This window comes from Rhincodon typus, chromosome 16 (genome assembly GCF_021869965.1).
Source record: "Rhincodon typus isolate 14 chromosome 16, sRhiTyp1.1, whole genome shotgun sequence".
Taxonomy (NCBI): domain Eukaryota; kingdom Metazoa; phylum Chordata; class Chondrichthyes; order Orectolobiformes; family Rhincodontidae; genus Rhincodon; species Rhincodon typus.
In genome coordinates this window covers 15,714,304-15,737,175 of record NC_063347.1, presented here as the reverse complement: position 1 = coordinate 15,737,175, position 22,872 = coordinate 15,714,304, and the positions used below count along the sequence as shown (strand labels likewise).

The following is a 22,872-nucleotide window of genomic DNA, read 5'->3' as shown; positions in this document are numbered from 1 at the left end:
TGCTGCTTGGCCTGCTGTGTTCATCCAGCCCTGCACCTTGTTGTCTCTAATTAACTCCCAAATGGTTTTCACCTCACTTATCCTACCAGGAAAACATAATACATTAAAGAGGGCCATCTTACAAATTAATTCAATTATATTAATCCAAAAGAATAGAGAAGATCTGAATCCCTTAGTCAGGGAAATAATGTAAAGTTATATTTTATAATATTGCAATGTGTAGCTGTGTAGTTGGACTCTGCACTGACAAATAACTGAAATGGGTGGGGCCATCCTTAAGGTGAGAACAAAGCACTTAATCTAATGAGAAATGACTAAGTGTTGATAGCAATGAGCCTTTCAACAAGGTTTCGTTCTCTCTTGTCTCCTCCCTTCTGTCCATAGTGGAAGGCTATAAGACACACTCTACAATACAGTTTTTAATTTCTTCATTCTGCAAAGAAAACCTCAGTGAAGGTGCCTAGGATGTTTAGCAATTTTGAAATGCTATTCATGTCCTCTATGCAAAGACTCATGCAAAGTATTTATTCAACTCTTCTGCCATTATTATCCAAAATTAGTGGTGGTAGAAGGCTGTTTGTGTAACTGAAGGGTGGTGTCCAGTGGTATAACATAGGGATCAGATGCAGGGTCCCTTATTGTTAATGACTTATATAAATGAGGTAGATGAGAATGTATGTGGACAGTGGAATTACAAGTAAGTTTGTGGATGACACACAGATTGGCCAGATGGTTGACGTGAGGAAGAAGGTATTCAGTTACAGGAGGATATAAACAATTGGTCAGATGGGATTTAACCCTGATAAGTGTGCTGCTGCACTTTGGAAGAACAATTAATGAACAGTGAACAGTGGGACACCAGGAAGCACAGAGGAACACAGGAATTTCAGGGTGCTTGTCCACAAATCCCTGAAGGAGGAAGGACAGGTTAATAAGGTAGTTAAGATGACATTCAGGACATGTGCCTTTAGCACAGACTCCCTACAATGCTGTAAGAGGCCACTCAGCCCATCGAGTGCACACCGCCCTCCAAAGGAGCATCACACCCACACCCACCCTACTACCTTATCCCTGTAACCCTGTATTACCCACAGCTAATCCCACCTCACCGGCACATCCCAAACAGAATGCTAAATTCTACCATGTTATGGTCACAGTTTCCAAGGGGATCTTTATCTTCAACATCATTTCTTACACCTTCCATTACACATCACCAGATGCCTGGTTGGATCCACAACATATTGTTCTAGAAACTGTCCCAATTATACGCTGTGAATTCTTCCTCATGTTTTCCTCTGCCAATCTGACTATTCCAAATTAATTGTGAAGATTAAAGACACCCATGATTTTCAAGTGCTTAAATATCACAAGTCTAAGGTTCATTCAGCCAACAGGTTTTGCAGTCAAACTAATAGCATTTGCCATTGACCTCAAAGATAGCAGCCCTCAAAGATCTAGCAATCCCTGCGGCAATGTTTTCCTTTCACCTGACAGCAATTTAAATCTGGTCCCAAGTCAAACCGATATCAGTAAACAGATCAAGTATAGAAATCTTCTCAGATAGCAAACCAGGAAATTCCTTTTTTATTTGTTCATGAATATGTGTGACACTGCCTAAGCTAGCATTTATTGCCCATCCACAATTGTCCTTGAGAATGCAGTGGTCAGCTGTCTTCTTGAAGCGCTGCAGTCCTTAGGGGGTGGGTACATCCACAGCACTACTCAGAATGGAGTTCCAAGATTTTGAAGCAGCAATGTTGAAGGAATAGTGTTATGATTCTGTCAGGATGGTGTGTGGCTTGGAGGACAACTTCCAGCTGATGTTCCCTTGTTCTTCTAGGTGGGAGAGGTCATGTGGTTGGACAGTGCTTTCAGAGGAGCCTTGATGAGTTCCTTCAGTGCATCTTGTAAACAATACACCTGACTGTCACTATGCATCAGAAGTGAGGGGAGCGAGTAGTGAAGGTGCTGGATGGTTGCCATCATAGCAGGCTGCTTTATCCTGTATGGTGTCATGTTTTTGTGTATTGTTGGAACAGCACCGTTATAGGCAACTGGAGGATGTTAAATCATCCTCCTGACCTGCGCTTTAGAGATAGCGGACAGACTCTGGGGAGACAGATGAATTACTCACCACAGAATCCTAGCCTCTGTCCTGCTTTTGTAGAGTGTATTTGTGTGACTGCTCCAGTTCAATCTTATGTCAATGGTAATCCCCGAGATCTTGGGGATTCAGCAATGATGACATCACTGTATGTCATGCATGATGATTGGATACTGTCTTCTTTGCCCACTCTCCTAGGTTGTTCAACTCCTTCTGCAGCCTCCCCACTTCCTCAACACTACCTGTCTCTCCATCTATATCAATGTCATCTGCAAACTTCACAACAACATTCCTTCATCCAGATCATTAATGTATAATGTGAATAGCTGTAGTCCCAACACTGAACCCTACAGAACTCCACTTGTCACTGGCAGCCATCCCATTGTCTACTTTCTGCCAGTCAGCCAGTCCTCAATCCATGCCAGTACCTTGTCCCTAATACAATGGGCTCTTATCTTATTTAGCAGTCTCCTGTGCAGTACCTTGTCAAAGGCCTTCTGCAAATCCAAATAGATCACATCCACTGGCCCTCCTTTGTCTAACTTGTTTATTACCTCCTCAAAGAATTCTGACAGATTTGTCAACCATGACCTCCCCTTAACAAAGCCATGCTGACTCAGCCTTAATTTACTATGCACTTCCAAGTACTCCACAATCTCATCCTTTATAACAGTCGCTAAAATCTTACTAACGACCAAGGTCAGGCTAACAGGCCTTTACTTTCCCTTCTTAAATAGGGGTGTTACATTAAACATTTTCCAGTCCTCTGGTACACTCCCTAACCCGTGATCCTGAAATATCACCACCAATGCATCCACTGTCTCCTCAGCTATCTCCTTCAGAACTATGGAGTGTAATCTATCCAGTCCAGGTGATTTATCCACCTTCAGGCCTTTCAGCTTCTCCACACCTTCTCCTCACTGATGGCCACCTGATTCACCTCACCCCCTGACTCTCTTGAAGTTCTAATATGCTACTGTGTCTTTCACTGTGAAGACTGTTTCAAAGTACCTATTCAGTTCCACTACCATTTCCTTGTTCCCTATTACTACTTCTCCAGCCTCGTTTTCCAATGGTCCAAGGTCCGGTCTTGCCTCTATCCTACCTTTCATATATCTTAGAAAAACTCTTGCAATCTTCTTTTATATTACTAGCTAGCTTAACCTCATTTTTCATTGCTGTGCATCCCGAATTATCCCCAGAAACTCCCGCCATTGCTACTCTACCATGTGAACAGCTTGGCTACAGGTGGGGCTAAATATAGAGTGATGAATCCCCTCACTTTTAACTCAAATTTTCAGTAGAGGTCTGAACAATTATGATTGTTTTAGGTTCTGATTTAATACAATCTTGTAAAAGGCAGTATTTTTTAAAAAATCTTTTTAGAAATATGCAGAATTAATTTAAATTTAGAGAGAAATAGGACATTGCACAAATATATAGTTAGCTTTTCAAGGCCACTGGGTATGTTTAGTCACAATTATGAAGTTAACACACTATTAAAAATTGCTCCCCAGTGCTCTGTAATGGCCACTAGGAAGTGTATAAACATAGCCTATAAGGGTAACTGCTTTGCTCTGCTTACTATATCCCTAGACGTAATAACTGCATCAGTTGACCGACAGCATTTCTTTAAAAAAAAATGCATTCCTAAAAACACTAAATTGATGACGGAAAACTGTCAGTAATTGAGATGTTGTGTAATATTGTCCTGTCTGCTGCTCCTGATATTTTCTGTCAAATTTAGCTTGGAGTTCTTGAGCCAGAGTGAAGGAGTAAATTAATGCCAACATAGATACCATCATTAATCCCAGGTCTCTAGGGATAAATTTCCTTCACCTGGTGTGCACTAATCTCCTTCACACTGTCCGATTTAGTAACTCCTAACAATCTCTTCTTCCAGTGCAATCACTGTTTGACATTAGCCTATTCCATCAGCTTCCACCCACAGCTAAAATTCCTTGTAATGAACAAGTGCAACATATGCTGTCCAGTACCTACTCCAAAAGTTAACTTTGTCCTCAAATACAACTGTTTATTACAATTCACATAAAATTACTGTAATATTAAAAATATGTATTATTAACTGCTGCTGGTTTAGCAAATGTCCAAGAGATTTGAAATAAAATTTACATGTTTTGAGGAAGCTCCCTCTCTCATGGGGATTTTAGTATGCATTTTCAAACCATCCCTCTCTGATCAGTGTACACGAGTTAACCCCTTGAAGTCTCATACCTATTGACAGCTTTGTATTATTTAGTCATAGCTGATAATTACCCATAAAAGCTCAGCTCCAGTTCACAGTCTAACAAGTCACACATACCTATGAGGTGGAATGCAGGGTACTGAAACTACAGGTGCTGCAGCCCGTTTTTCTGCTAGGATCTTGCGAGCTTTCTTCATTTTTAGCCTAGACTTGGCTTTTGCCTTTTTCACTTTCTCTGAACTGGGCCCCTTCCCGTCTTCTCCTTCATCATCATCCTCCTCCTCACCTTCGCTATGGGAAAGAGCAGGAGGCTTACGCACGGACCCTGGTGGTGTATGAATGTCACAGTATGCTGTTTTCCGTACACTGAATGAAGTGCCATTTGCACCAGTTTCCCGCACAGGCTCCATTTTCATGTACAGTCCCGCCTGCTGTGCACAGGTCACATGGAATGCTGTGTAACAGTTGGCTTTGTGGCACTGAATACATGCTCCTGAGCCTCGCTGCTTACAGATATAACAAGTTAACTTCCAGCGTGCTGGTGGGATGTGCTCAATACTGTCAATTGGTTCTAGGAAAACAGTGTTTGCAAAGCAGACTTCCGGGATCCACAGGGCACAGACTACATGTGCCCATCGTCCATCATCTGTCTGTTTAAATGCGCCACCCTTGTTGGGGCATAACGCACAATCTACTGCCCGTGATGGAGACTGTAGACACCTACGACAGAGCCATTGGCCCTCAGGTATATAGGGGACTCCATAGCATTCCTGGTGTACAGCCAAGTTACACATATCACAGAAAAGAATCACATTGCTATTTTGGCACTCGCCATCATTACAGATACAACAGACGGCATCCTCATCTATTAACGTATTCGGGTCTCCCTTGTTGTGGCTTTCGAAGTAGGATTCTTTCTCCAGCCGATCCATAAGGTACTCAAACACCTCCTGTGGGATGAAGTTCACTCCTTCAATTTTCCTTTTCTCATTCATGATGTCCAACCAAACATAGTCCTCCTCATCCATGTCATATTCAACCTCCTCATCCAATTCCTCTACAGACTTTTCAATATAACGGTAATATGACAATGGGCGGGGAGGAGCATCTGACGCACTGTGGTCAATTTCACGATAGATCACTTCTGGCAGTTTGGTGGCAGAAGCACTGGTGTTATGGCTGGAGTCCTTGCGCTTGTCCTTGTTTTTGTGCTTGTTGGCTTTCGGGGTTGCCGTCGGAGTCTCTGCATTTTCCTTGTTGCTGTTGCACTCAACAATATCCTCTACTGTCGTGTCGTCCTCCGACAGCACCTCTAGATTATCAAAAATGCTAATCCTGTGCAGCCGCCCTTCAATGTCCACCTCAACCAGGCGCTGTGCCTGAGCATACGTCAGCATCTCCCGGGTCGGCGACTGGGAGATCTCCGACGGGTTCGGAGACTGCTGTGTGCCCGTCCGCGAGTTACGCCCCTTCTTCTTAGGTTTCCGCACTGGTGTCTGCTGAGCGGGGTTGTCATGATCATAGTGGTACAAGTGGTACTCAATGCCACTGTAACTTTTGTAGATTTTCCGACAACTCTCCACCGGGCACTCATAAGGAGGCTTGGTTGCACGCAGGTTGTGACAAAATGTTTTCACATCAAAGTCCAGACCCATCCTGCTACTTCTGAAAACAGAAACAAAAATCCAATCAGTGTTACATACTATATATCAACAGGAATGCCTCATTAGATACAATCTTTTAATATCATCAGAGAGTTCTAAATAAATTACAGAGAACAAGATATGGAGTTGTGCCATTGGGGAATAGACTCCAACATGAAATAGAAATCCATGAGATGGTAACCTTTCTAGAATTCTGACACTGTTTTACTTAGTTGTTAACATTATGCCCCCAAAAATGAAGTATTTGGGACTTGACCTAATCCATTGATCTAAATTTTTTTTGAGTTAGGGAGATTACTGTCAAGAGTGCATTGCATAATTACAGGGTGACAGTTTAGGAGAACAAGTCTAATGTTCATGTTATTCACAAATCAGGTCAGTTTAATGGCAAGTTGACAGGTCATTAGGCAAAGCACCAAGGAAAACATTAGCATTGCTCTGCTCCAGCCAGATGCTGGAGGTTTACTGCCCAGTCACAAACAGTGCCAAAAACAAATGTGGTGATGACATATGTAGTTGCTCACTGACAATGCTGAGTGGGTACAAGCAATAAAAAAGTATTGCACTTGAGATATTTAACCAATTTAATCGATTTCCAGTATGCAACAAGGCTTACCTAACCATTGTATTTTACTTAACAGAAAATACAGTAGCAGCTGTGATAAAAACAGAAGCAAATCATCACAAACCATTCATTATTCATGACCTTACTGAACAAGTCAAATACATCATGGTGCCTTCAATGGGCAGGATTCACTCAGCACAGTCTGATGCAAAGACATTGGGTGGAAAGTTTAGTCAGACAAAGCAATGTCACCTGGCAGCAACATGCTGCTGTGTTTGAACAAGCCCATGTTTTTTCACTGTTGTGCAAAACTGAGCTAGAGAGCATTCAGTTCCTTATGACATTAATGCCATTGCAGTGCCTGAACGAACAAGTGCTATATTAGTTTTGGATCATGGTAATGCATACTTAGGTGGTAATAAATACACGTTTCATTTAAGACGGTATACTTATGGATTACTGTACTTGACTGTGTGAAGTTACATTCAGCACATTAAATATTACTATGTCTGAATCTGTATGTTTTATTCACACAGGACCATGCTAAGAGTTCAAAGAACAAATTGTGTCACAGGTAGACAGAGCTGTCAAGAAGGCATTCAGCATACTTGCCTTCATTGGTCAGACCTTTGCATACAGGAGTTGGGACGTTATGTTGAGATTGTACAGGGCGTTGGTGAGGCTTCTTCTAGAATACTGTATCTAGTTCTGGTCTCCTTGTTATAGGAAGGATATTGTTAAGCTGGAGTGGGTTTAGATGAGATTTACCAGGATGTTGCTGGGAATGGAGGATTTGAGTTATCAGGAGAGCTGGATAGGCTGGGCCTCTTTTCACTGGAGCGTAGAAGGTTGAGAGGTGACCTCATAAAGGTTTATAAAATCTTGAGGGGTATAGATAAGGTGAATGGCAGGTGTCTTTTCCCTAGGGTGAGGGATTTGAAGACTAGAGGAGAAATTTTTAGGGTGAGAGGAGAAAGATTTAAAAAAGACATGGGGGCAATTTTTTTTAAAACAGAGTGGTTCGTGTGTGGAATGAACTTCCAGAGGAAGTTGTGGATGCAGGTACAGTTATAACGTTTAAAAGATTTAGATAAGTACATGAATAAAAAGTGTTTGGAGGGATATGGATATTGTTTGGGATTATGGTTAGCACAGACTGGTTGGACAAAGAGTCTGTTTCCATGCTGTACGATCCTATTACTCTTAAAATAAGACACCAAATGGGAAAAGAACCAGGAAGCTACACTAATTAGACAATTTAAATTAACATACACACAGCATTAAATCCATATCAATATTCCACATTTGTCTTGTACACCTGTTTATTGATCCTGTGTTTAGTTATGGCTGCGAGCAGGAACTAAAAATTAGAGGTCATTGCTGACTTTTCTGATTACACCATCGCTGCCATGAAACAAAACTATCACCTTGGTCACTGAATATATAATTCAAGGAGAGTTCAAACTCATCACGTACCAGACACATGAAAGGGGAATGTGCAAGGATCCTTAACGTGGCACAACTTTAAACACTACCAAGTCAGGGAAATGCTTTGGCATTTTTATCTTAAATTTTTAATTTAAATTTTTATGAAATATATTTATTCCTTCCTTTGTGTATCCAGCTGCCCACCTTTAACATCTGATCATGAGGTGCAAACTGCTCCTATGATTTCACAAATAACTCTTGAGTTGCCTTTTAGGTTATGACTGGGGCGGTTTGTACTGTTCAGCTATCAAATCAGCCTGTCTCAGACCATTGCTAAGGTCCTTTGCATCAAGAAGTTATTTCCATAGTAATTCTTTGGCTTATTTGGAAGCAAACCAAATTGGAAGTGTTTGAATTTTCTGATAGCTGCTTCTGCCCTGGGAAAAAGCCAGAAGACAATTGGTGTACAATTTTGTCCATTCCACAATTTGACTTCCTTGTAGAAAAGTACATGGGTTCAACTTAGAGCTTCCTGAACTAGTTATTGACAACTTGCCACATAAGAATTGCCATATGTTTAGGTATTTTGCAAATGTTATTGGTCAAGTGAGTTTGTCTCCTTTAATACAGTCAAAAATATGACAGTTTGCATACTATGTCCATTGCTGTTTCAAATAGTAATTCATGGAATAACAGTATGGACATTTAACCCTGTCACAGCAAAAACATATTGATAAATATCCCACAGATAATGGAACTGCCAACGCTGGAGAATCTGAGACAACAAGGTGTAGAGCTGGATAAACACAGCAGGCCAAGCAGCATCAGAGGACCAGGACCCGAAACATCAGCTTTCCTGCTCCTCTGATGCTGCTTGGCCTGCTGTGTTCATCCAGCTCTACACCTTGATAAATATCCCAAGGTGTTTTGCAGGAGCATTATCAAATAAAATTTGACATCAAGCCACATAATGTGATATCAGGTCAAGACAAAATCTTGGTCAGAGACAGGTTTTAAGGAGCATCTGAAAGAAGCAGAGAGCACTCCAGGGGTTTAGAAAGGAATTTCAGAACTTCAGGCCCAAGCAGCTGATGGCACGGCTGCTAAAGGTAGAATGAATAAAAATGGTCTGTCCAAAGGTTGGACTGGGGAAGCAAAGAGATCTCAAAGGATTACAGAGATAGTAGGAACTGCCGATGCTGGAGAATCTGAGATAACAAGGTGTACAGCTGGATGAATACAGCAGGCCAAGCAGCATCAGAGGAGCAGGAAAGCTGACGTTTCGGGTCGAGACCCTTCTTCAGATCTCAAAGGATCGTCGTGCTGGAGGAGGTTGACAGAAATGGCAAGAAGGCAGACCACAGAGAGATTGGAAAACAAGGATTAGAATTTTAAATATTGCAGGGAGTTGGGAACCAGTGTTGGTCAATGAACACGCCAGTGATAGCAACTGTTGAGTTAGGAAATGAGCAGCTCAAATCCAGACAAGCTCAAACGTATAAAGGCCCCAGGTAGGAAGCTGACCAGGGAAGCACTGGAACAAGTTTTGGAACATGCTAATTGCACATTCATAAAAAAGACATGGCAAGTGATCTGACTGAAAAGTAAGACTTTCTCCATTTCATAGCATAAGCTACATGTGTTGGTTAAATATGCTACGCCAGCCAGGATTGCTCTTGAATCCTTATGATTCCAATTACACAACCATAGATATTGGCTGCAGCACAAGCAGTTAAATTGCTTGCTTTGCAATCAAAGAAGGGGACATGTAGAACATTCACTAAACTATGCTTTTTAAATACAAGGACTATATCTGGGAGTGCACAATCTCACTGCTATATCTTTTCATTAGATGTCTTACTTTGCACAAAACACATCAGAATGGAATACCCCGAAACAACAAACACAAGAACCTAACAAGCCAGGCGTTTCCTGCTTGTCTTCTGGCTTTTCCCCAGGGCAGAAGCAGCTATCAGAAAACTCAAACACTTCCAATTCAATTTGCTTCCAAATAAGCCAAAAAAAAACAATGGAAATAATCTTGATGCAAAGGCCCTTAGCTGTGGTCTGAGACAGGCTGACTTGATAGCTGAACAGTACAAACAGCCGCAGTCATATGATAGGCTACTCCAGAGCAATACCATGGAAGATCAGCCAGTAATCAATAAAAGGCTTGAAAACTGAATGTATCTGTTTATGGAGCCAAGTGGAATTGTAAAAGCTACAAGCTTTATTTAGCAATGACAGATGCAATTCCAAGTGATAACCAACTACACATTCAAAGTGCAGTGATCACATAGGCACAAGTTATGTGCACAGCATTGTGTTGACTGAGGCATGCCAGAACCAATGCCGTCTGCATAAAACAGACATGTATTCTGCAATACCACAAACATGTTCAAGTCCAATGTTGTGAACACAGCAGAGAGTGTCAAATGTTGGACAAACAGCATGATAACCTTTTGAAATATTTCAAACCAATGGGGTGATGACAGTGTTGTGATAATGTCACTGCACTAGTATTCCAGAATAATCTAGTCTAATGCTCTGGGGACAAATCTCACTACAGCAGCGGGTGGAATTTGAATTCAGTTAATGAATATGGAATATAAAACTGTCATTGTTGTAAAAATCCATCTAATTCATTAACTTTTTTAACGAAGAAAAATCTGCATTCCTAACCTGGTTGGCCTACATGTGAGTCTAGAACGACAGCAAAGTCGTGACTCTCAACTGCTCTCTGAAATGCCTTGTTAGCCACTCAATTCAATGATAACTAAGAATGGCAACAAATGCTACATTTGCCAGCAATGCCCACATTCTATTTAAGAATGAAGAAAAAATAATTCCACATACAGAACACAGAAGTATAATTTCATACATCATTCTGCAAGCACATCTGCAATGGTGCTTTAAATATCACACAGCAATGAACAAATTTTACTACAGCCAAATGACAAATCAATACCAACAAGCATCTAACTCCAACTCAATGCGTTTCATTCATCATATATTCACAAAAGTGCAAGTTAACATTTAACTCCAACAATGACAGATCAGGGAGATAGCTCTTGGTTTAGCAGAACTCACATAGCACAGCACATGAGCACAACTAGCCTAATGGTGATAGCAGCATTGGCCTGCCAAATCAGCATAAATACATAATAATTGTAAATGAAATATCCAGTTTTCAGCAACTATCTGCTGAAAAATGACAACAGCCATAGTGTCAGACTTTTGGCAACCTGAACAAAGCATCAGTTCTGCAAATAAAATGGCAAAATGTATTAAAATTAAAGTTGTTCTTTGAGTTTCATTACATCTATCAGCATATTTTACAATAAATATTTATAACTGAGGAGGGGGAGTTGGACTGATTAAGCATTTAAGAACAGAGCAACTGAAAAAACATATATATTTAAGAATATTACCAAGTTAAGAGGATGGATCATTTCTGTTGTGCTCCTGTAGTGATGTCAGTGCAGAGGGGTGATGGTGTGTGTGATTAGATGATGGGGGTTTGCGGTGTGCTGTTCCAGAGCAGGCCCATCACCACCAGGCAGTCAGTAAAGGAACCAGGCTGTGAGCTCCATAACAACAGCATCTCTCCCAGGGGCACCCCCACCCCCACTCACACACAGAGGAAGCCAGGGTTCAGGAGGAGACTAAACACAGAGCCAAACTCACACAGACATACAGTCCAGACCTGCCCCAACCTCTCCTGCCCTCTCTCTGTTACCAAATGGCTCTTTCCCCCTCAGTTTGAATGTTAACCCAGGGTTCCACTCACAAGATGGAACAAAGGCGCCTCCTCCACCAACAACTGACTCTGAATTCAGTCAACAGCACATTCAACACAGTCTACACTGCATTCATTTCCTGGAATAAAATACGCAAGGCGCAAAGAGGAAAATCTGACTAGAAATATATGCATCGCGGTGATTTGCCCTGCTCGATTTATTATGGGCGCTCACAAGCAACTATATTTTCCAGCTGCCTGAATTATGAGAATGAATGAAAGAGGCGAATCTGCTGGGAGCGATCGGGAGTGACAATCCGGAGAGTAAATGAAGTGACAGGTTTGTCATGCGCACATTCGAAAGAATTAATTCGGAAACAGACACTCAACGGCAGGGCAGCTAAGTGGAAATAAAATAACGAATAACACGGTGTAAACAAAAGGGGAGGCCGCCGTGTTTCTTTCTATTTGAAACGTTGGTTGCCGGCATGATTCAGACGAATCGGTGGACGCGGATGGTGAAGTAAGTGGAGGAGTTTGCGGTTGGTGAGGGATCCGGGGCGGGGCTCCTGTAAATTAGTTAAAATGTAATGACTTCAGCTCGCTGTAATGTCTCTGGGCAGGAAGCCAAGATCGGCGGGGGAGCGGCAATGGGCAGTGAGAGGGCGGTGCGGTTTCCAGGGAAACCGGTTCCTCTCACCGGAGGCGCAGTGATCGCCGTGAGGGTTAAAGGTCAGAGCTGGGAGTGGGGAAAGGTTATGGAGCCAGAGGCACTCAGCAGAAATGCGGCTATTGGCGAGAGGATCAGCACAAAAACTTCAACCCGGCCTTAGGAATCTATGCTATAATTACCACCGAAAAGAATCTTGTATATGTATGTAAAAAATAAGAACCTTGTCGCACGGAGGAGTGAGAGGTGAATTACTCCTAACCTGAAAGGCCAGTAATTTCTCTCGTGAAGGGGGATGGGTCAGTCTGATGAAGCTGGAGAAAGTGACTGTTGTGTTCTTAGTGCAACAGAGATATTACATTGTCACAGAATCACAACTGTGTGGAAGCAGGCCATTCAGCCCATCGCGTTCACACCACACTCCACCTCACACCCCCCAACCCTGTAACCCTGTATTTCCTATGCCTAATCCATCTAACGTTCACATACCTGGACACCAGGAGCAATTTAGCATGGCTAATCCACCGAACCCGCTCATCTTTAGACTGTGAAGAAATGATTGATATAAGAAATAAATGAAGGTGTAAATTCTATGCATAGAGGCATAGAAGATAGGAACAAGAGTAGGCTGTTTGATCCCTCCAAGTCTGCTCCACGTTAAGTATGATATATATTAAATATGGTATACAGTGTTTGAATAAGTGCCACAAAGCAAGCATGAAACATTCCAGAAAAGTGCAGGTCTTTTTGAGACTTTGGAGGCATCATTAATGTAAAATTGCCAAATACTTGGAAGATAGAAAGTAAGACAATGAACTGTGTACCAGAAGAATTTATAAAAGTGTCAATTTTAATTGAGAAAATGTAATTAATGTAATCTGTAATCACAATGTTGAAGTATATAATTGTCTCATTAAAATAAGCCTTGCATATTTGTACTTCTTAGTGAAGTAATTGTCTTTTTAGTAATATTTAGTAATATTATATGATGCAATTCATTGTTGTAATTTAGTTTAGAATTGGCTTTTATAAAAATATTCATAAACCATTACTGTAGTCACATACTGAATTTTTCACAAGCCCCTATCTAGAAAACAACACCCCTGAATTCTTAATTTACCATTTTAAATGTTTATATTGATAAACTTAAAAAATGAATTATTTCTGCTAATATAGATCTGTATTTTATTCACTCAATGATTTTGCTCATTTGGAAACTCTGGTGATGTGGTTGTGGGGAGCATTTCATTACAGGACACAGTTTATAACTGGTAATGCTGACTCTGTATCCTTTAAAGATGTGAAATTTCTCTTAGTTGATGTTTTAAACTGACAATAAGTTTGACTGGGTAGGTTTATCTTGCCAGGGAATAAAGATGGTAGACCATTAAAAGTATGTTGATAGAACAGGATTTAAATTATAACTGTCAATGAATGTTAGTGAGATTTGAAGGCAAGTTTTTACAGTAAATTGTTAAACTGAGAAGAAAATTGATGTTGTTCCTGCTTCTGGAACAACTCAATTGCATTCTTTAGATGATGTCTTGAATGGATGAATTGGTATGTGTGGAATGCAGTGAATAGGGAGAGCTGCGACATTGCACTGCCAGTTGGTGAAGGACTGTTTGCAACCTTAGTTCAACCCAAGATGAACATTCAACCATTTACCTGGAAAATTACTATGATCACTATTTCAATCTCTGTAATTATCGCTTTATTGAAATCATCTCATTCACACCTATATAGACATGACTGTGTCAACATTCGCCTGGCTGCCCTTTCACATTCTACCATCCTTGTACTGGAAGTCATCTAAAGAACACAGGCAGCAGAACTGACTCTCGCCATATCCTATTTATCAATCACCTCTGAGTTTGCTGACTTATATTGGCTCCCAGCTAACAAACACTTAAATTTTAAAATGCTCATGCGCTCCCCTCCCTATCTTTGTGATTTCCTTTAACCTTACATCCCTCCGATATCTGCACTGCTCCAAATTATCTGGCTTCTTGACTATTCCTAATTTTAAGCATACTAACATGGATGACACTGTTTTTAGCTGCCTACACATTGGAATTCCTTCCCTAGACCCATCTTCCTCATTTTTTCTCTCCTTTTTGCTTACCCCTTAACCAAAGTCCCCAGCCTAATATCTCCTTATGTGGCTTGCTGTCACATTTTGTTTGATAATGTTTCTATAAAGCACCTTGCCATTTTACTACATTTAACATTCTATCTAAATGCTGGCTAGTATTAACATTGCTGCATGAGGTCTGTAAGTCACATTTGTCTCTGTATTCACAGGTTATTTGTAGCTCTGGCTGAATAATATCACTTTTGAAGTGAACCCGGAGATGAAGAGGCAGCTGCTCAGTGTGATGTGCCCCCGTGCTTCTTGCTTCCATATTGCAAGAAGCAACAGTCTCCAAGTGCGAGTTTACTGCTCACAGCCCACCCAGAAATCAGTTACCAAGACTCTAAATGAAACTACCAATGCCACACAGCTGAAGTGGGTGGAACTGAGCAAAGATTTAAGCAAAAAGACTGTTGAGCATATTCGAATCACAACCAATTCCTTGTGGGAGAAATATGAGGAGTTTGTTGGACTGAAAGAGGTGCAAGTAGCACAGCTCAAAGTCACTGAGGTAATGTACTGCTTTTATTTGCCATTTATGACTATATGCTAATACTATTATAACCTGTGGCCTAGGTAGCATTGAACGAGTGGACTGTGAAAAGCACCTAAAGAGATTAAACCTGTTCTCATTGTTTTATTCCTGGTCTGTGCTGAATTCATTGCTCTCCAGTAGAGGCACACTAAGTGAGGGAGTTAAAAAGTCAGGGGTCCTGTGCATCATCCAACATAAGACCATAAGAAATAGGAACAGAAGTAGGGCATTCAGCCCCTCAAGCCTGCTCCACTATTCAATAGGATCATTGCTGACCTAACATTCCTCAGATCCATATTCCCGTCCCTTCCCTGTAACTCTTGATTTCCCAATGAGAAGAAGAGTGACCCTTGTTGAATGCACATATCAAATGAATGTAAAGAGCTTACAAGCAGTGATTTTATTGTTTATTTACATGTACATGTTTCAAAAAAACAATGCTGGTAATCTGAATTTGCAACTGAAAGCAGTGGACACAATCATCAGGTCAGGTAGCATCTGGAAAGTAACAACATAAGTTAACCTTTCATTGGAACTGAAATACTGAGGAAATATTTTTCATCCTTGGATCCTGGTGTGTCAACTGATAAAATGGGACTCGATATAAGTCAGGAGCATGCTTTGGTTGTTGCTTGATGTCAAAACCACTGAAAGCAAGAATCATTAATAATAATACATCATTACCAAATAGTATCCGTGTGTTACCTTTGACAAAGTTTTTGGTCACCTGTGACTCAGTGTCAAATTTTGTTTATTAATACTCCTCTGAGATGTTTTGCAGCATTTAAAGATGACATGTAAATGCTACCTTCTTCTAGCACCCTTAAGTGAGACCTGATCAGGCGTACCCTAGAATTCTGTGGGAAGCTAGGGAAGTGATTGCTGGGTCCTTTGCTCAGATATTTGTATCATCGATAACCACAGGTGAGGTGTTGGAAGACTGGAGGTTGGCTAACGTGATGCCACTATTTAAGAAAGATGGTAAGGAAAAACCAGGCAGCTATAGACTGGTGAGCCTGACATCGTTGGTGGGCAAGTTGTTGGAGGGAATCCTGAGAGACAGGATTTACAAATATTTGGAAAGGCAAGGACCGATTAGGGATAGTCAATGTGGCTTTGTGCATGGGAAATCGTGTCTCACTAACTTGATTGAGTTTTTTGAAGAAGTAACTAAGAGAATTGATGAAGGCAGAGCAGTGGATGTGATCTTTCTAGACTTCAGTAAGGCATTCGACAAGATTCCTCATTGTAGACTAGTTAGCTAGGTTAGGGAGAACCAGCTATTTAGATATTGAACTGGCTCAAAGGTAGAAAACAGAGGGTGATGGTGGAGGGTTGCTTTTCAGATTGGAGGCCCGTGACCAGTGGTGTGCCACACAGATCGGTGCTGGGTCCACCGCTTTCGTTATTTACATAAATGATTTGGATGGGAACATGGGAGGTATGGTTAGTCAGTTTGCAGATGACACTAAAATTGGAGGTGTAGTGGACAGCGAGGAAGATTACCTCAGAGTACAATGGGATCTTGATCAGATGGGCCAATGGGCCGAGGAGTGGCAAATGGAGTTTAATTTAGATAAATGTGAGGTACTGCATTTTGGAAAGGCAAATCAGGGCAGGACTTGTACACTTAATGATAAGATCTTGGGGAGTGTTGCTGAACAAAGAGACGTTGGAGTGCAGGTTCACAGTTCCTTGAAAATGGAGTCACAAGTAGATAAGATAGTGAAGGAGGCATTTGGTATGCTTGCCTTTTTTGATCAGTGCATTGAGGATAGGAGTTGGGAGGTCATGTTGCGGCTGTACAGGACATTAGTTAAGCCACTGTTGGAATACTGCGTGCGGTTCTGGTCCCTTGAAAGGGTTCAAAAAAGATTTACAAGAATGTTGCTAGGATTGGAAGGTTTGAGCTTTGGGAGAGACTGAATAGACTGGGACTATTTTCGCTGGAGCATCGGAGGCCAGAGAGTGACCTTATAGAGGTTTGTAAAAGCATGAGGGGCATGGATAGGGCAAATAGACAAGATCTTTCCCCCGGGGTGGGGAATCCAAAACTAGAGGGCATAGGTTTAAGGTGAGAGGGTAAAAATTTAAAAGGGATCTAAGGTGCAACTTTTTCACACAGAGATTACCATTAAGTGTATGGAATGAGCTGCCAGAGGAAGTGGTAGAGGCTGGTACAACATTTAAAAGGCATCTGGATGGGTATATGAATAGGAAGGGTTTAGAGGGGTATGGGCCAAATGCTGGCAAATGGGACTAGATTTATTTAGGATATCTGGTCGACCTGACGAATTGGACTGAAGGGTCTGTTTCCATGCTATATATATCTCTGTGACTCTATGACTCTAAGTCAGATAAACATACTTAGTCATTACAAGACACTGGAACTGCCCAAAGTAAACTAGAGTTCTAGAGTAAGAAGGCTCACTATACCAAGCTTGTTTTGATTGACTGATGAATGCTCTACTTCTATCAGGCAGAGAAAGCTTTCATGGTGGCTCGAGGTGTTGTTCGACAAAGTCGGGAAACCCTTGAAAATCAACAGTTGAAACTGAAGGAAGTTCGAGATAGATTAGACAGAGTCTCACGAGAGGACAGTCACTATCTAGAACTGGCCACCCAGGAGCATAAACTGCTGCAGGTGAGAAAATAGTTTTACTTTTGCTGTTTTACTTCTGTGGGATTTTTTATTACATGTTCCTGTTAACATGTAGGCTGTTTGTAATTTAAAACAGTAAAAAGCATTTGACCTGTATGTTATGTTATGTTTTAAGAAACAAATAATGGGACGACAGTGAGAGTTATAGAGAAAGTTAAGGACCTTGGAGAGATTGTCCTTCCCTGAAATTAGCAGGAGAAGTCGATACAGTGGCTTCAGAAGGCCTAAGAAATCCTTTCCCTTATTAACCATCTTATAAAACATATAAGAGCAGAGAGATTTTGCTGGAACTGTATAAATCATGAAAACTGAAAGAACTGCGGATGCTGTAAGTCGGGAACAAAAACAAAGCTGCTGGAAAAGGTCAGCAGGTCTGGCAGCATCTGTGGAGGAAAAAACAGAGTTAGCATTTCTCGTCCAGTGACCCTTCCTCAGAACGTACAAATCATTGGTTAGGCCACAACGTCAGAGACAGAAAGAGGCCACTTGGCCCGTTGTGTCTGTGCCAGCAAGAAATGTAACTGTGCTGCCTAATCCCACTTTCTAGTCTTTGATTTGTAAAACTGGGGTTTTCACCATGCAGTTCTGGTCACATCAGTACAGAAGTGATGCATTTGCCCTGGGGCAACTACAGAGGATATTTACAAGAATGTTGCTAGAACTGGAAAGTTGTAACAATGAGGGAAGTTTGCATAGGCTGTTGTTATCTCTTTGGACCAGAGGAGGCTGAGGTGAGGTTTGATTTGAGATGTACAAAATTGTGAGGCAAGAACTTGCTCCCTTAGCAGAGTGCTCAGTGACTGTGAGATGTAGAGATAGAGTGAGTAGGACAAGGGTTGGGGTGATCAGGAAATTTTTTTTTTTGCCGAGTGGGTGGTAAGGGTCTGATGCATCCTGCTGGTTTACAAATCAAAGACTATTAAGTGGGATTAGGCTGGACAGTTCATTTTTTGGCTGCATGGATGCAATGGGCCAAATGGCATCTCTCTGTGCCATGAACGTTCTAGGTTTTTTAAAATCAGTTTACTCGGAGTTGCTATTGCACATCCCTGGAGCAGGTGGGACTCATACCTGAGCCTTTTGGCTCAGACATAGGCACGCTGCCACTGCAGCACAAGAACCCTGGATATTTTCTAATCAACTGTTACAGAGATGTTATGACACACTTCTGGAGGAGGTGGATTTGAACCCTGGCTCAGAGGTAGGGTATCTAGGATTCTGCCATTAACATTCTATAATGGTAATATATGATAGAATTCAGGTTCTGAATTTTCTGGGCTCAACTTCCTGTTTTTATCTGCATTACTTGCCCCCTCATGTAATATTTCCTGTCCTCCTTTCTTAAATGGAAAGAGTAAAATTAAACTTTCTTATAATTTTTCTTTTCTAATCAGGAAGAAAGACGGCACCGAACAGCATACGAAAATGCAGAGGAGCTGGAACGTGAGACATTCGCTCTCTTTTCTGCAGCAGTGAGAGAAAGCCATGAGAAAGAGCGGACTAGAGCAGAGAGAACAAAAAACTGGTCTGTGATTGGGTCCGTGTTGGGTGCTATGATCGGGGTTCTGGGATCAACCTACATCAACAGAGTTCGATTGCAGGAGCTGAAGGGATTACTTCTTGAGGCACAGAAAGGGCCAATTAACTTGCAGGAAGCTCTTAAAGAGCAAGCCTCCATACACCAAATTCAAAGCCAAAAACTCAATACACTTGTAACAAGTCTGAAGGAACTAGTACATGACAAAAGTGCATTTCAGCAAGCAGGTAAGGAGGCCACCACGAATCTGAAAAAAACAGAATCTGGTCTCAAACCAGATCACGTTATGGATGCTTTGAAGAAACAAGCAAGCTCTGCAAAACAGACGAGTGCAGCATTAGAAGGACTAGAACTGAAATTAAATGGTCTGGAACAAGCAATTGGGAAGGTTGCATCTGACATTAGGACAGTAAAATCTGTCACACAAGCTAAGGCATCACAGACTGTTTCTTCAGGATTGACACAGGATTGGCAGATTCTTGCTACGGAGAATATGATTGATGGGTTAGCAGAGACGGAGAAAAGGCTAGAATCTCATATCCGAGCAAGTTCTTTGTATAACACAATGCTGACATATGCTGCATTTGCACTCACACTGCCAGTGTTATACGTGCTCTTCAAAGGAAATTGAAAGAAACTGTCGTGCATGAATGTAGCATGTAGGCATTATGCTGTTTGAGAAAAGTAGATATTATTTTCTAGTAATTGGGACAATTAGTTTTGGCAATTGAAGTGTTTTTTTTTTAATTTTGAGAGGTATTATTTTGATCTTGTTCTTACTCTCGAAGGAAAGAACCTGTGCTTAAATAGCCTCTTGCACCCTTCGGATATTTCACCAATAGATAGCTTTAGAAATGCAGTCACTGTTCTTATGCAGATCATTCAGTGTTGCTAACAATCTGAACACTGGAATAAGAAGCTCCACATCCAAGGATTCATTTCATTTTCACTTTAATTTCCATTTAGAAAATTCCGCAGGAATGTGACTGTAGTTGAACATCTGGCTCAATAATACTTTTCTACCTGCTTCCCATATCTCTCGATTTCTCGTGAGGCCACGCAACATTTGCCCACCACAACATTAAGTATAATCAACAATGGAACATATACGCCTTTCAGGTAGACAATTCCAAAGAACCATAGCCCTTTGAATGAAGAGATTTTTCCTTGTCTCAACTCTAAATGATAGACTCCTTGTCCTGAGCTTGTCCCCCATTTCTCCAGCCAGGGAGAATTTTTCAGTGTATTAATTTTCAGAGTCTACCATGCTTCAATAAAACAACCTCCTACTCTTCGCACCCCCAGAGAATGTGGACTGAAGTTACTCAACTTCTTATCATTCAGTCTTCTCAGCCCAGGGACCAACCTAGTGAACCTTTGCTCCACCACCTTCAGTGCAGGTATATCTTTCCTTAAACATAGAGGACAGAAATGCACGCGGTATTCTGTGTATAGTCTCACCAAAGGACTCTTCAATTGGAGCAAGACTTCCATTATTCGTGTACTCCAATCCCCTTGCAATAAGGATCAGCATGTCATTTGACTTCCTATTTGCTTGCTGTACCTGCATACTAACTTTAAGTTAGTTTTTGTATAGTAAGCACAAGCTGCTTCATAAAATTATTCGCAACAGATAAGCTCAGCAAATTTACATGATGAAACCACAATCAGTTCAAGAATTAAGAATTAATCTTCCAGGCATCAGGTTTGGAATTTAATCCACTGATTAAATAAATTGTTTGCTGCTCAACCACCGATAATAAACATTTTGTTCAAGAGATACTTTTAATGCAGTGAAATTTTTATTTCAAAATACACCAGATACATGAGCACTTGTTTTGCTACCTGGAAGAATAAACTTTAATTGTACGGAAAGGTTTAAAATCAAGCTTTGCAATTGTCCAAATGATGAAAGGTTCTGATATTTTTCTTAAAAATGATTCTAGAAAGAAGTCAGGCAACTTGCACAATTTCTGACTCCTGCAAGGTTTAAAAATATTTTTCCATGATGTTTAGTGATATCACGCAGTCCCTGTGTTATGATTGATATATAGTTCCAGCATTCAACACCAGTGCTCACCAGTCCATGCAGTTTTCTGTATTCCTAATGCAAAGCAGGGAGTCCAGTAGAAAAGGCCTTTTAAATACGTTCTCAAAGGTCGGTATCCCGTTACCAAGTTACCCTTTATTTACACGTGCATCATACACAACACTGACCAAGCTAGCTCAAGGCTGGCTCTTGAAGTAAGCAAAGCCCTGACAATCCTGTTTATATCTGTCAGCCAGGAATCCCTGATGGACACTGTTAACCTATTCTATGAGATCCACCTGGCTGACCTTTGTGTCAGCAGTGACTGGAAAGGTGTCCAGAAAGTTTAAAAACAGAATGGACTATTCTAGTGGCAGCACTAGATACACCGATGGTGTATCCACCAGTGGGAGGCAGCTCAACATCTGCATTCGCCAATTGGTACCCTGGACGGTATTTCAACTTGTAATTCTATGCACTCAGAATAAGACCCCACCCCTGAATTTGACCTGAAGCTATGGGCAGTGCGGTCCTGTCCAGTTTAAGTAGCCCTGGCAAGGGTTTGTGGTCTGTTAATATTATAAATTGATGTCTGTAAAGGTATTGGTGAAACTTTGTCCAATTTCTCTAAATTCTCTTTATTGATCTTCTGGTTTATTAGCATGTCATCCAGATAAATGGCAACCTGGGTAGACTGTGTAAAATGTTCTCCATTGTATGCTGGAAAATGGCATTAGAACCGGGTGACCATTTACCCAGACGTTTATTTTGATTGGCTCTGATTTGGATGTTGCTGAGGAATTTAAATGTTCCAAGCCAGCAGTAGGTGGATTTTCCACGGTGTGCCCTCTCCTGGATATCCGCCTATGAATTCCCTTACTCAGTTCAGGCCAAGTGGGACTCTTTTACTGCCTCATGCCCGCATACTGGCAGCAGCTACAATGCCTGCCGGCCCGGATCCTCAAGAAAAGTTTGGTCAAGGCTTGGCTGTGTTTTGGAGTTTTGCTGTGGGCTGACCTAGAGTCCATCTGTTCAGGATATGTTCTGAGTGAGGCTATGCAATTGCCTTGACTCAAGTGGTGTCCCCCAATCTCAGTCGACCTTGCAAGGGTGTCCACTTCCATCAGCATACCTTGTAACTCCTAAGCTCCACTTGCCGTATTTTTAAATGACAAAGCCAGTTGTGGTGCCTGTTTGAAGTCCAGTTAGGCTTCAGCTAGTAGGTGCTTTTGCATGATACATCATTAATCCCATTCACATCTCCACTGAACTTACTCCACGAAGGCTGGTGTTCCATCACCATACTGCCCTTTATTTACACGTGCATAGTACATGACATTGATTCAGCTGGCTCCTAGGGTAAGCAGAACCCCTGACACACTTGTTTATATATGTCAGCCAGGACTCCCTGATTGGACCAGGTAAACATCACTAATCAGGAAACTCATTCTATGAGATCCACCTGGCTGAACTTGTTATAATAACTATAGCCTTGCATATCCATTCAGTGCTCTCATGACAGGACATAAGAGTGAAATGATTGCTGCACTATCCTTTTCACCTATCAATCATCCTGTATGAAAAGATTATTTTCTGATA

The 22,872-nt window shown here is 41.3% G+C and overlaps 2 protein-coding genes across 7 annotated transcripts in view; one reads left to right on the top strand and one right to left on the bottom strand.

Annotated features, from left to right (window-relative positions):
- Positions 1 to 11,789, bottom strand: part of brpf1 (bromodomain and PHD finger containing, 1) — a 57,255-nt gene extending 45,466 nt beyond the window's left edge. For both annotated transcript variants that reach the window (XM_048606420.1, XM_048606421.1), the window contains exons 1-2: positions 11,399 to 11,789; positions 4,428 to 5,975 (exon numbers count right to left, since the gene is read on the bottom strand). In XM_048606420.1, the coding sequence (XP_048462377.1) occupies positions 4,428 to 5,965 (1,538 nt within the window). In that variant the 5' untranslated portion in view covers positions 5,966 to 5,975; positions 11,399 to 11,789. The remainder of the gene's footprint in view (positions 1 to 4,427; positions 5,976 to 11,398) is intronic.
- A 288-nt stretch (positions 11,790 to 12,077) lies between these two features.
- ccdc51 (coiled-coil domain containing 51) lies at positions 12,078 to 21,026 on the top strand. Of its 5 annotated transcripts, none has more exons than XM_048606701.1 (4): positions 12,078 to 12,229; positions 14,681 to 15,021; positions 17,525 to 17,689; positions 19,102 to 21,020. In XM_048606701.1, exons 2-4 carry the CDS (start codon positions 14,731 to 14,733, stop codon positions 19,873 to 19,875), a joined length of 1,230 nt encoding a protein of 409 aa, XP_048462658.1. In that variant the 5' UTR covers positions 12,078 to 12,229; positions 14,681 to 14,730; the 3' UTR covers positions 19,876 to 21,020. The 5 variants fall into 5 exon arrangements, with proteins under 5 accessions (XP_048462658.1, XP_048462656.1, XP_020369368.1 ...); XM_048606699.1 differs by lacking the exon at positions 12,078 to 12,229 and adding an exon at positions 12,236 to 12,645; XM_020513779.2 differs by lacking the exon at positions 12,078 to 12,229 and adding an exon at positions 12,248 to 12,438 and having other exon boundaries at positions 19,102 to 21,026.
- Positions 21,027 to 22,872: the final 1,846 nt, after the last annotated feature.